At 57.4% G+C, this 11,811-nt stretch overlaps 2 protein-coding genes across 3 annotated transcripts in view; one reads left to right on the top strand and one right to left on the bottom strand.

Moving 5' to 3' along the window:
- Window positions 1–1,081: 1,081 nt before the first annotated feature.
- Window positions 1,082–2,768, bottom strand: MRPS12 (mitochondrial ribosomal protein S12). The gene is made up of 3 exons (XM_004715761.2): window positions 2,629–2,768; window positions 2,449–2,506; window positions 1,082–1,677 (listed from the first exon to the last, which is right to left on the bottom strand). The coding sequence occupies exons 2-3, from the start codon at window positions 2,495–2,497 to the stop codon at window positions 1,307–1,309; spliced, it is 420 nt and encodes a 139-aa protein (XP_004715818.1). The 5' UTR covers window positions 2,498–2,506; window positions 2,629–2,768; the 3' UTR covers window positions 1,082–1,306.
- Window positions 2,769–3,067: 299 nt separating this feature from the next.
- SARS2 (seryl-tRNA synthetase 2, mitochondrial) overlaps window positions 3,068–11,811 on the top strand; it is a 9,824-nt gene continuing 1,080 nt past the window's right edge. The window contains exons 1-13 of one of the 2 annotated variants that reach the window (XM_004715833.2): window positions 3,068–3,345; window positions 7,123–7,218; window positions 7,595–7,624; window positions 8,315–8,455; window positions 8,532–8,586; window positions 9,120–9,183; window positions 9,408–9,513; window positions 10,081–10,128; window positions 10,299–10,407; window positions 10,573–10,618; window positions 10,700–10,787; window positions 10,872–10,981; window positions 11,629–11,722. In XM_004715833.2, coding sequence (XP_004715890.1) covers window positions 3,079–3,345; window positions 7,123–7,218; window positions 7,595–7,624; window positions 8,315–8,455; window positions 8,532–8,586; window positions 9,120–9,183; window positions 9,408–9,513; window positions 10,081–10,128; window positions 10,299–10,407; window positions 10,573–10,618; window positions 10,700–10,787; window positions 10,872–10,981; window positions 11,629–11,722 — 1,254 coding nt within the window. In that variant the 5' untranslated portion in view covers window positions 3,068–3,078. The remainder of the gene's footprint in view (window positions 3,346–7,122; window positions 7,219–7,594; window positions 7,625–8,314; window positions 8,456–8,531; window positions 8,587–9,119; window positions 9,184–9,407; window positions 9,514–10,080; window positions 10,129–10,298; window positions 10,408–10,572; window positions 10,619–10,699; window positions 10,788–10,871; window positions 10,982–11,628; window positions 11,723–11,811) is intronic. The other variant, XM_045292724.1, reaches the window with a different exon arrangement.

The raw sequence follows: 11,811 nt of genomic DNA on the forward strand, positions 1-11,811 counted from the left end.
AACCTCCTCAGCTAGACACAGCCAACAGACTCAGTAAAACTGGTGCTGAATGTGAGGTGAATGTTCTGGAATCTCTGCACTTGACTGCCCCAACTCAGACCCTGTCAGGTGCTTTCAGTCACACGAGCTGTGTGGGGCCTGGGGCTGCTGGGAGACCCTGAGAGGGATGTGCCATGCCTGTTCTCAGGCCCCAGCCAGGTCACTGACCAATGCCATTTAGTCCTGGAGGAAGCCGGCTGGGAGTTTGAATGGGCTGCTTGGGGTCACGGGCCACTCCTCGGGGGGCAACAGAGACCAGAAGGTGAGCACAGCTTCCATATGCACCAGGGCTGGTGGGTGCTCACCTCAATCCTCACATCGCCCCTGAAGCCAGTCTCACTCCAAGTGCCACTTTGGACGAGGGCGGTGGGGAGGCAGACCTAGAAGGGTCACCAGACACACTCTTCTGTCACCCAACAATAGAGGGGTGGCACAGGATTTGAACCTAGGTCAGCCTGAGTCTGACAGTCAGGGAATGGTGGCAGTATCACAATCACACCACAGTTCAGACTAGGAAGGAGGGGGAGGTGTAAGACTAGGGGGACCCTAGAGCCTAATGGATGCCAGAGCTGAAAAGTGACTCTCTTGGCGTGTTCCACACAGGGGTCATCTCATGTAACCTTCCGGAAATTTCCAGAACAAGGGGAATATCATGGGAAAGGAAACTGAGGGTGGGGGTCTATACCAGTGGTTCTCAAACTGTGGGTCACGACCCCTTTGGGGGTTGAAGGACTCTTTCACAGGGGTCGCCTAAGACCATCGGAAAACACATAAATATTTCACAATATATAATTACATATTGTTTTGTGATCAATCACTATGCTTTATGTTCAATTTGTAACAATGAAAATACATCCTGTATACAGATATTTATGATTCATAACAGTAGCAAAATCACAGTTATGAAGTAGCAACGAAAATAATTTTATGGTTGGGGGTCACCACAACATGAGGCACTATATGAAAGGGTCACAGCATGAGGAAGGTTGAGAACCACTGGTCTATACCAAGCTACCAACACTGCTAGCGGGCAGCATTCCTATCACGGTGGGGTGATCTGGGTTTATTACAGCCCCTCCCAGCCCCACACCCACACTACCCTTGGCAGCTCCTGGAGGTCTGGGCAGAAGCCTGGTGGCCTTTCTCACTCCTGCCCACCACCCCATAGGATGCCAGTGGTCCTGATGGAGCTGCACTATATAATCCAGGCTTGGATGCTGGAGCCCAGGGCGGAAGGCTCGTGTCTAGTAGGGGTTCGGCACCGCAGTCACTTCTTCTTCTGCACGTGGCCACAGTCGTATTTGCCGCGCACCACAGTGAGCTTGACGCCCGGCAGGTCCTGGGTGCGGCCGCCCTGCACCAGGACGACATGGTGCTCCTGCAGGCTGTGGCCCTCCCCGGGGATGAAGCAGACGGCCTCCTGGCCATTGCTGAGCCGCACCCGGCAGCACTTGCGGTTGGCAGAGTTGGGCTTCTTGGGCTTGCGCGTGAAGGTGCGCAGGACTACACCCTTCAGCTGTGGCCGGCCCCCTGTCGGGCCCAAGCTGCGGGGCGGCTGCTTCGGGGGTCCCTTGCGGTGCATCTGGTTCAGGGTGGCCATGGAGCGGGTGGCCCAGAGGCGGGGAGCCAGCGCCAGGCCTGGGGATAGGATAGGAGGGCGTTACTGTGCCAGCGCACTTATGTATAGGGCGTCAGAGCAGCCCTATAAGGGAGAGAACTGTCCCTTTGTGTTTCTATGGGGTAGAAAGCCCCATCTTCCTCCTACAGAGCAGTTGGTAGATTCGAACTGCTGACCTTTCATTAGCATGCCCATCTTGCAATCCACTATATTACCAGAGCTCCTGGCCCTTTGGTCAGTCCCCACTCTTAGCTCCCCTCTAGGGAAGGGTAGAACTGGACCCTGGTTCCTGAGACTTTAGACTTGATGGGGGCAGACAGCCTCTTTCTTCTGTGAAGTGACAGAACTTCATAGTTAGCAGTCCACTGCTTACCCACCAGAGGGCACTGCAAGAAACCAAACCCACTGCCATCGACTGAATTCCAACTCATGGCGACCCTCTAGGACTGGGTAGAATTGCCCCTAGGGGATTCTGAGACTAACTCTTTCTGAGCGGAGAGAGCTTCGTCTTTCTCCCGTGGAGCAGCTGGTGGGTTCGAACTGCGGATCTTGTGGGTAGGTGTCCAGCGCCTTAACCACTGCGACACCTTGTGACACATACTGGGCTCTAGAGAAATCAGACAGTAGGGCCTGTGGCGCCTTTGACCCTCGGAAGGTACTGAATACACAATTATTTGCTGATGCGATGAGTGACTTTGCCGACCACCTGGGACTCGCTAGGCTCCCCACGGGCCCTCGGGGTAACTGCTTCATAACCCCCACAATGCGAAACCCTCCGGGGCTCCACTTACCGCAGCTCAGGGACCTGTGCAGACCACTCAGGAGGCCGGACCACGACATCCTGCCGCCCTGTGTTAGGAGACAAGAGGTTTTAAAAGGGGCGCAAACAGCGGACCTCGTGAAGCTAGGGGTCCAATTTCCTCGAATCGCGTTCTCTAGTTAAATCTAAGAAGTCCCTCTCAGGAGCTCACCACAACCCCGCACGCTGCTGGCAGGAAGTTTTCTGTAAAGTTAGCCTCACTCGGAGTTGGGCCTGGGGATCCAACCGCTCCCACCCAGGGGAGAGGGAACACCAGAGAGCCCCAGAGAGGTAGGGACGCCGACCCCACCGACCCTACTGAGGTCCGCAGACACTCCGAATCGTGTCTCCAGCCACTTCCGGAGGTGATACCGGCGGGGATTGGCTGGTTCTGCCGCGAGGGGGCGGGCTCGAGCGCCGATTGGTCAAATCTAGAGTCAATCTCGGTCATCGAGCCCCATTGAACTGCTTTACGGCACAACATCCCGCCCTTTCTCTGAGGAAGGGCCCGTCCCTTTCACGGTCCGATTGGCTCGTCTCGGGCCGCAGAGCTGCTTGGCAATTGGTCGCCAGACGTAGTGGGCGGAACCAAGGGGGAGGGTCTCTTTGCCCCTCTCCCAAGATGGCTGCGTCCATTGCGCGGCGCTTATGGCCTTGGCTGGCTGGTCGGGGACTCTGGTCCAGAACAGGCTGCGCCTGCTCCGAGAACCAAAAAAGAAATTTCGCGACGGAGAAGCAGGACCGGAACCTCCTGTATGAGCACGCGCGCGAGGGCTACAGCGCGCTCCCTCAACTGGACATGGAGCGGCTCTGCGCATGCCCGGAGGCGGCCGCGCGCGCGCTGGAGTTCCGCAAGGGGGAGCTGCGACCCGACGACCTGCCCGCCATCGTGAGTGCGCTTGCGCGGGCGGCCTGCGCGCCTTGCTTAGCGGCTGGGCTTTGCGACTGGCACGTGACTGCTTGTTGCTTCCCCCTCTGGGGGCTGATTGAAGGCGGGAGTTTTAGTTCTTTCTCAGTGTTTGTGCCAAAGATGCCTCCCGTGTCTTGGACGTTCGTAATAGGCTCGTGGACACGGCGCGCCAAATCTGAAGGCGACCAGACTTACCCGGGAGCCAGAAAAGGAAGCGCGAGGGTCGGGTGAATCTGAGGTTCAGGGGAGGCTCGCCCCAGGGGAGTGAAAGTTAGAGCTTTGCACCCTCCCCATAGGTGGCAGGTCGCTAAATAGATAAATAAATGCGTGCTTCTATCGGGAGACATTTACGGGACACCAACGTGGTGTGGTGGTAACGTTGGACTGCAACCCACAAGGTTGGCAGTTCGACACACTAGCTGCATCTCAGGAGAAAGACGGGCTTTCTGCTCCAGTAACCAGTTAAGGTCGGGGAAACTCACAGGGGCATTTCTACCCAGTCCTCCAAGGTCGTGATGAGTCAGTATCAACTCGGTGGCGGTGAGAAGGTTCCAGGCGTTTCAAATAAGATAATGAATGTTGGCAATGAAACAGCTAGCAATTATACAAGTAGAATAGCTCACACTGGGGTCCTGTACCAGAAATTTCCACATCATTGTAGAGTAAACCCTCCTGGGGTGCTGAAGAGGCTGGGTCCCAAGTCCTTCCAGCCCTCTTTAGGACTGCCCTGCTATCATTTTCTACATACTGTATCTATCCTGAAACTCCAAACTGAAAGACCAACTGCCACCGAGTTGATTCCCACTTACAGGAGTCTCTGAGACTGTGCAGCTTTACATGAGCAGCCAGCCTTATTTTTTCTCATGGAGTGACTGGTGGGTTTGAACCACCAAACCTGCAGTTGGCAGCCTAGTGCCTAACCCACTGCACCACCAGGGCTCCTTTATACAGATGAGCCTCATTTCATTTGGGGGACAGCCCTGTGAGGTAAGTGCCCTTATTTTCCCCATTTTTTTTTCCCCAGAGGGGAAATTAAGGCTCAGGGAAGTTCATTAACGTACCAACGCCACACAACTGGCAGAGCAGGAAATTTGAAACCCCTGTGTCTGGCTCCAAAGTCCACACTCTGAACTCTTTGCTGTGCTAGCCAAGTTCGCTTCATGGAAGAGAGATATGTCACGTGCTGTTCTAAATGTATGATCATAAGCTCTGCCAAAGGCTGTGAAGGAAAAGTGGGGAGCTACCCAAGCAGGCTTCTAGAGGAGGTGGCATTGGGCAAGGATGGGTGGGGTGTGTGGGGGTTAGTTGGGGACTAGAGTGGCCCAGGTAGAAGGCCAGTGTATCCAGATGCCCGGAGGAAGGACAGTCTGCTGTTGCACTTGATGGAGCTGCAGGGAATGTCGGGAATTTCTGGAAGATGCAACTGCTTCAGGAACCCAGCTGCACACTGAAGGTGGAAGGTGTGAGCCCTCTCAGAGGTGCCTTTGAAGAAAGGCCTGGTAGTCTGCTTATGAGAACCAGCCCTTGACAAAGCCGTGGGGCACAGTTGTACTCTGACGGTTGTACGGTGTGCTTAATTTAGAGTCTCACACCTCTTAAGAAAACCCCTGGGGGTTTTCATGGCCACGGGGAAGAAATCTATTTCACATCTGGGCCTAGTACGCACCCACTCAAACTTGAAAGGGAAGTTTTGTTAACAATTCCTGGACTTCCCATGGGTGATGATACAGTCCTATTTTGAAACTTGTATTCTATTTCATTTTAAAATGCTGGTTTAAAGATGCCAAATTCAGTTAGCCTACTACCAGTACATCCCCAAGGAACCTGGTGGCTCTGTGGGATAAACATTGGGCTGCTAATTGCAAGTTCAGTAGTTCAAGCCCACTATGTGCTCCACAGGAAAAAGATTGAGTCTCAGAAACCCTGCGGAGGAGTTCTAGTCTGCCCTGTAGGGTCATATGAATCGAGTTGATGGCAGGGGTTTGGAATTTTGGGAATCCCTGAGCTTAAAAACCACTTCTTTAGAGTCCACAGTATGACGAGAGTGGCAGGTGGCTTTGCAGGCCGTAGTTGGACATGTGCTCTGTGCACACCGGGAGGCATGAATGCCTTTAAGTGGAAGAGAAATGTATGAGAACTCTGTCTGGATTGGATTGGGTAAGAGACTGGGGCAGGGTTCCTATAGGACAGTGGTTCTCCACCTTCCTAATGCTGCAACCCTTTCATACAGTTCCTCATGTGGTGACCCCAACCATAAATTTTTTTCATTTGAATTTTTTTAATGCTTTTCTTGGGGTCTCATATCTCGTCACAATCGATGCATTCATCCAATGTGTCGAGCACATTTGCACATAAGCCATCGTCATCATTTTCAAAGCATTCTCTTCCGAGTTGAGCCCCTGATATCCATAAAATTATTTTCATTGTTACTCTATAACTAATTTTGCTACTGTTATGAATCATAGTGTAAATATATGATATGCAGGTTTCATTTTCATTGTTACAAATTGAACATAAGTAAAGCATAGTGGTTAATCACAAAAATAATGTCATTCTATATTGTGAAATATTTATTTCTAATGACAAATCAATGAAAGTTTGTCTTGAAGCATGGTGTAGCATGGGTAAGTCTTCACTCTGGGTACTTGTATGTGGGTGTTTCTGCATGTGGCCGGACCTGCCTGGAGACGGATAGAGGAGCGGTGTCTCGGTTCCTAAGACCATCGGAAATATGTGTTTTCCAATGGTCTTAGACGACCCCTGTGAAAGGGTCATTCGACCTCCCCAACAAAGGGGTGGCCGACCCACAGGTGAGATCCACTGCTTTCGGAGATGACAGGCTTGGGATGCGTCAGGATCAGGAGGATGGTGGAGAGGGAGACAGTAAGGACAGGACAGGATGATGAGAGGGGTGGAGGGAGTCGTCCACGATTGAGGCCCAGGACTCTGGACTAGGGGGGTCAGGAGCCCAGGAGGGCTGTCCTTGCAGAGAAGAGCAGGTTTGGGTGAGTGCCAAGCATCCAGAGGACATTTAGGATGAGCCGTCAAGTGGGCAGCAAAGCAATCTATGTGTGGCCCGCCCAGGGAGACAGGACAGTGTGCAGAGGGCGAAGGAATTTTCCAAGAGTCAGAGAGGGCGAAGGAATTTTCCAAGACATCGAAGCTCACGGGGAGTCAGTGTCCCCAAAGAACCAGGAGTTGGTGGTGCAAGAGTCTCTTCCCACCTCCTTCTCCCACTGGTTTTGCAAGTGCAAGATTAGCTTCCACAGTAACCCCAAGGAAGTGCAGCGCACTTCCACTGCCACCCTGGGTGATGGGTGCAAGTGGCTATAAAACGAAAACAGAGGGACCACCATGGAGCCTTTCCAACACCCAGGGACCTTAAAGAACAGGGTGGAGCTGCTCCCGGGGGTCTCTCTTTAAGGGAGCAGAACGCCGCCTCTTTTTCCTGCAGAGCAGCCTGGAGGGTTTCAAACCGCTGACCTTGAGGTCAGCGGCCTAACACGTAACCAGCACACCACCAGAGCTCCCTAAGTGGCTGCAGGGAAACAGGAAATTCAACTTAATTCTAGATGCCCAGCTAAACCTCAGGGAGTTCTGACCAGCCCCCTGAAGGAACAGGAGAAGGGGGGGGAGGGAAGACAGGGAGGGGCTTCTGGCCCACCCCACCACAGGTCCTGGTGGTCAGTGAGGCCAGGTTCCAGCAAGAAGGGGCAGCAGCTGCTTCACCATCTCCTCTGGAATTTCCACCCCCAGATTTCAGCGTGGCAGGAGCTGAGGAAGCTGCAGGAGCAGATCCGGAGCCTGGAGGAGGAGAAGGGGGCCGTGGCCGAAGCTGTGCGTGGCCTGCTGGTGAGCACAGGGGTCCTGGGAGACAGGCTGAGAACAGTGTGGTTGTTGGCATGTGGCCCTGGGGTAGACTGGTCCGAGGCTCTCGCCAGGGCCCCCAGCCCAGATCCTTGACCTGGTCTCTGAGTCTGTTTCTTCCTCTGCAAAACAGGGGTGACAGTGCCGCCAACTTCACGAGGGGGGTTGTAAGATGATTGCCCACCCGTTGCCCATAGGGGACCTGAGTCACAGAGGAGGAGGAGGGGCCCAGCCAGACTCACTGGCAGAGCTGGGGATTCTGCCCCGCCTGACCTGTTTGACCTTTGACCCCTCCTTTTCTCTCCTCCCCGCTCTGCTTCATCCACCGCATCACCCACCACCTCGGCCTCCCTTCTGCTAGGAAAACCAAGACAAGGGGCAGGTGCAGCAGGTACATGGGCCGGGTTGGGGTAGGCGGGGCCCTGTCCCCGGAGCAGGGGCAGGCAGGGAGGAAGCCTTCCCAGTCACGATTCCTTCGTGTGACAAACAACGGGTTAAGGAAAATAAAAGCCGTCATGAATTCATGAACTGAGGACTGGCGTCCGGCACAGCTGGATCGAGGCTCCCATCTCCATGCCTGGTTCTATTTTCCTCTCATTCCTAGACCTGCTGTCTCCCCTTCGGGGTCCGGGGTGACAGCACAGCTTGGGGTAGGGAGACCAGGCTCAAAGATGACCACTTCCCTGATGGCTCCAGTCAGAGCCCCTGGGGGCTGAGTCTCCCCAGGCTTGTCTGTCTCTGGAGCTGACCCCTGTGGCCATGCCCCCATGTGGTGGAGAGAGGAAATGCAGGGGGCGGGTCACTGGACCAAGAAACCCTAACCAAAGGACCCGTAACCAAAGGACCCGCCATCCATCCAATTGATGCCGACTCATGGGAGACTCTATAGGACAGGGTAGGACGGCCATGTGCCTTTCCAAGACTGCAGCTCTTTAAGGGAGCAGAGAACCCTGCAGCCCAATGTAACCACAACGCCACCAGGGCTACAACCACAGAGGCCATCAGTGTTTGCCCCGGCGCTTCCACCTGCCTCCACCCCTGCCCCACCTCCCCCGACTGACCCCGCTTGTCCTGCCTCCAGGACCCCCAGTATCAGGCTCTGCGGGGCCGGGGCCGGGAGATCCGGAAGCAGCTGACCCCCTTGTATCCCAAGGAGGCCCAGCTCAAGGAGCAGTTCTACCTGCGGGCGCTCAGGCTGCCTAACCAGACCCACCCCGACGTGGTGAGTGTGAAGCGGGCACGAGGGAGGCCAGCCACCTGGTGCCACCTTCCCTGTGACGCCCGCTCTCTCCCTCCAGCCAGTTGGGGATGAAAGCCAGGCCCGAGTGCTCCACGTCGTTGGAGACAAACCAGGTGGGCCACCGCCCAGGGGTGGGAGGCTGACATGCCCAGTGACCCCTACTGGTGGGGGGGCCTGCAGTCTCCTGCCCGCTGGCCTTGCTGCCCCTGAGGAGCAGCCCTGGGCCTTTGTTCCACCTCCCCCTCTGTCTCTCCCTCTCTCTCCATTTGGCTTTCCTGCCCTTCTCTTCTGGGGGCACGTGCACACGTGTGCACACAAATGTGTGTGCATGGGTGTTGGCGGTGAGCGTGCACATGGGCGGGGCTGGGAGCCTGTGTTTGACCCAATTTCCACCGTATCCATCTCTGTCTCTGTCTCTGCCTTTCTGTTTCCCCCTCCCCCTTACCCTGCCCTCCTCTCTCTGGTTCCTTGTCTGTGTTTTCTTCACATTCCCTCTCTGGCTTCCTCCTCCTTTTGGATCCCGAATCCCATCTTCCACTGCCCCCTGGGCCCCCATGCCTCTCGGCTGATTCTTTTCAGCGTCGCCATGTGTGTTTTCCGGTGGGAATTACACAGCGCATGCCCCTCGCTCCTTGTCCACCTCCAGCTTTCTCCTTCCACCCGCGAGGTCACCTGGAAATCGGCGAGAAACTGGGCGTCATCCGGCAGAAGTGAGCCCCTCTCCCGCCCTCCTTGCCCCGACAGCTGGCACCCAGCTCCTGCCTCAGGCTCTGCGTGGGGTGTGCAGCCACAGAACCGCACCCTGTCATGAATATTTGATGCCCCGGCCCTGCCTTGCAGCTGGGCCTCCACCCCTGGGTGTTGAGTCCCCTGTCCCTCCTCCCCTGCCACCTGGCCCACCATGCACCCACCTGTCCGCCTGTCTCTCTCCTAGGCGCCTGTCCCACGTATCAGGCCACCGCTCCTATTACCTGTGCGGGGCTGGGGCGCTCCTGCAGCACGGCCTGGTTAACTTCACACTCAGCAAACTCGTGGGCCAGGTGCGGGCCAAGAGGGGCAGGCAGCCTGGGGGGGTGAGGGGCGGTCTTGGTACTGGCTCTAGTACTGGGTGTCTTACTGGCAGGTCTGATTCTTAAACCAGCCTCACAGGGCAGCTGACCTTGTCACCACCGTAGAGATGGGGACACTGGGGCGTAGCAGGAGAGTGGACCAGGGCGAGGCCACACAGCGAGTGGGCAGCCAGCCCAGACCCAAGTTCCTACCCACAGCATGACACTGCCTGTCTGCATTTATGGGTGTTTGGGGAGCAGGGCTAATTGCTTAAGGCCCAGGGGCCCTAGTGAGGGCTGCCCTGGAGAGCCATGGCAGCTGTGGGCAGAGGAGGGCACGGTCCGGTGCCCTCTGTGGGGTGGGCTGGGCAGCCTTGGGGAACAGCAGACGGGGATGTCATCGGGAGGGATGCAGGACCCTGCCCTGCTTGCCACGCTTCCCTTTGAGGGGTTACATGTGAAGGGACAGGGAGTCCTCAGCGTGCTCCATAGTGCCCTTTCTGCGGGCCTGAGGGGGATCCTGCCCTCAGCTCCTCCCCCCACCTCCTCCCCCCACAGGGCTTCACCCCCATGACGGTGCCAGACCTCCTGCGAGGAGCCGTGTTTGTGAGTGAGGCCCAGCTGCCCGCCCACTCGCCCCTGCTGGGGGAGGGGGTTCCCGAGACCAGGCCTGGCATGGGGGGTGGGTTGGGGGGGTTGTCGAAGGCCGGAGCCATTTAGCCCTTCCAGGGGAGCTATAGGGGCCCATGAGTCCCTGACCCTGACCCCTCCCCCAGGAAGGTTGTGGGATGACCCCGAATGCTAGCCCTTCTCAGATTTATAACATCGACCCCTCCCGATTCGAGGACCTCCACCTGGCCGGGACAGCAGAGGTGGGGCTTGCAGGTGAGCAGTGCCGGGGCCATGGGGACCCATCCTGCGTCCTTCCCGGGACCAGGGGGGATTATGGGAGGACAGCTGGGGGGCTGGGCTAACTGCCCAGCGTAGTTTGGCAACCTCAGGACAGCTCCTGCTTCCCACAGCAGCTGACCCCGCCCCTTCTCCTCCCAGGCTACTTCATGGACCACACTGTGGCCTCCAGGGACCTGCCAGTCAGGTGACATCCAGCTCCCTAAGACCTAGGCCCACCCGTGGTTCTCTCCCCCGCTCCCCGGCCTAGCTCCCCCTCCCCCCACAGGATGGTATGTTCCAGCACCTGCTACCGTGCAGAGACAGACACGGCAAAGGACCCCCGGGGGCTGTACCGCGTGCACCACTTCACCAAGGTTGGTGCACCCCGGGAGGGGGCAGAGGCCACCCCAACATCCCAGGGCCCGCTGACCCCTGTGCCCCTGTGCCACCCTGCCCAGGTGGAGATGTTTGGGGTGACCGGCCCGGGGCTGGAGCAGAGCACGCAGCTGCTGGAGGACTTCCTGTCGCTTCAGATGGAGATCCTGACGGAGCTGGGCTTGCACTTCCGGTGGGGAAGGAGAGGAGAGGGGTGGGGGTGGGGGAAGGGCCAGCCAGGTACACGATGTCCTCCCCTTCTAGCACCTCCTCCCTGAGGACCCTGTGTGGTTGGCAGTCCAACCCCTCCCCGCCGGGCCACCAGGGCTCCACAAAGGAAAGGTGTCCCACTGCTGGGCACAGAGCCCACCCCTCCTGCCGCCCCTTCCCCGTCCCTGGGTGTTCCCTTCATCTGCGCTGCCCGCCATACAGGGGAGGGGTGGAGGAGGGGAGATAGCTTCCCTGTCAGGGAATGGCCCATCAGCCACCGAGATGAGAAAGGTGGCCCTTTTCTGTGTCGCCCAGTACAAAGCGTGGCGCTCTCAGGGAGCCAAGAATGGCCCTGAAGAGCTGGTCACCTCAGCCCCGTGCCCTTTCACCTCCTGCCTGTTACCTCCTCCTCCTCCTCACTGATGGGCACTGCCCGAGTTTGGGAGAAAATGGGCTGTCCACTCCCCTCGAGCCCCGGGCTGTCCTACCCTGTCCCTGTGCTCTAGAACCACCCGACCCAGGGCGGCACATTGGGGTCTTACCCGCTTTGCTGCTTTCCCCCTGCGCTTCATCACCTCCATTTCTGCCTGGCACCTCCCCCTCAACTTCCCCCATCACCTGGCCTGGCAGGGTCCTGGACATGCCCACCCAGGAGCTGGGCCTGCCTGCCTACCGCAAGTTTGACGTCGAAGCCTGGATGCCGGGCCGTGGGTGCTACGGAGAGGTGCGCCCCTGTCCCCTGGGCCCCGGGTGCTACGGAGAGGTGCGCCCTGTCCCCTGGGCCCCGGGTGCTACGGAGAGGTGCGCCCTGTC

This window comes from Echinops telfairi, unplaced genomic scaffold (assembly GCF_000313985.2).
Source record: "Echinops telfairi isolate 266 unplaced genomic scaffold, ASM31398v2 ScPeMD7_655;HRSCAF=1070, whole genome shotgun sequence".
Taxonomy (NCBI): Eukaryota; Metazoa; Chordata; class Mammalia; order Afrosoricida; family Tenrecidae; genus Echinops; species Echinops telfairi.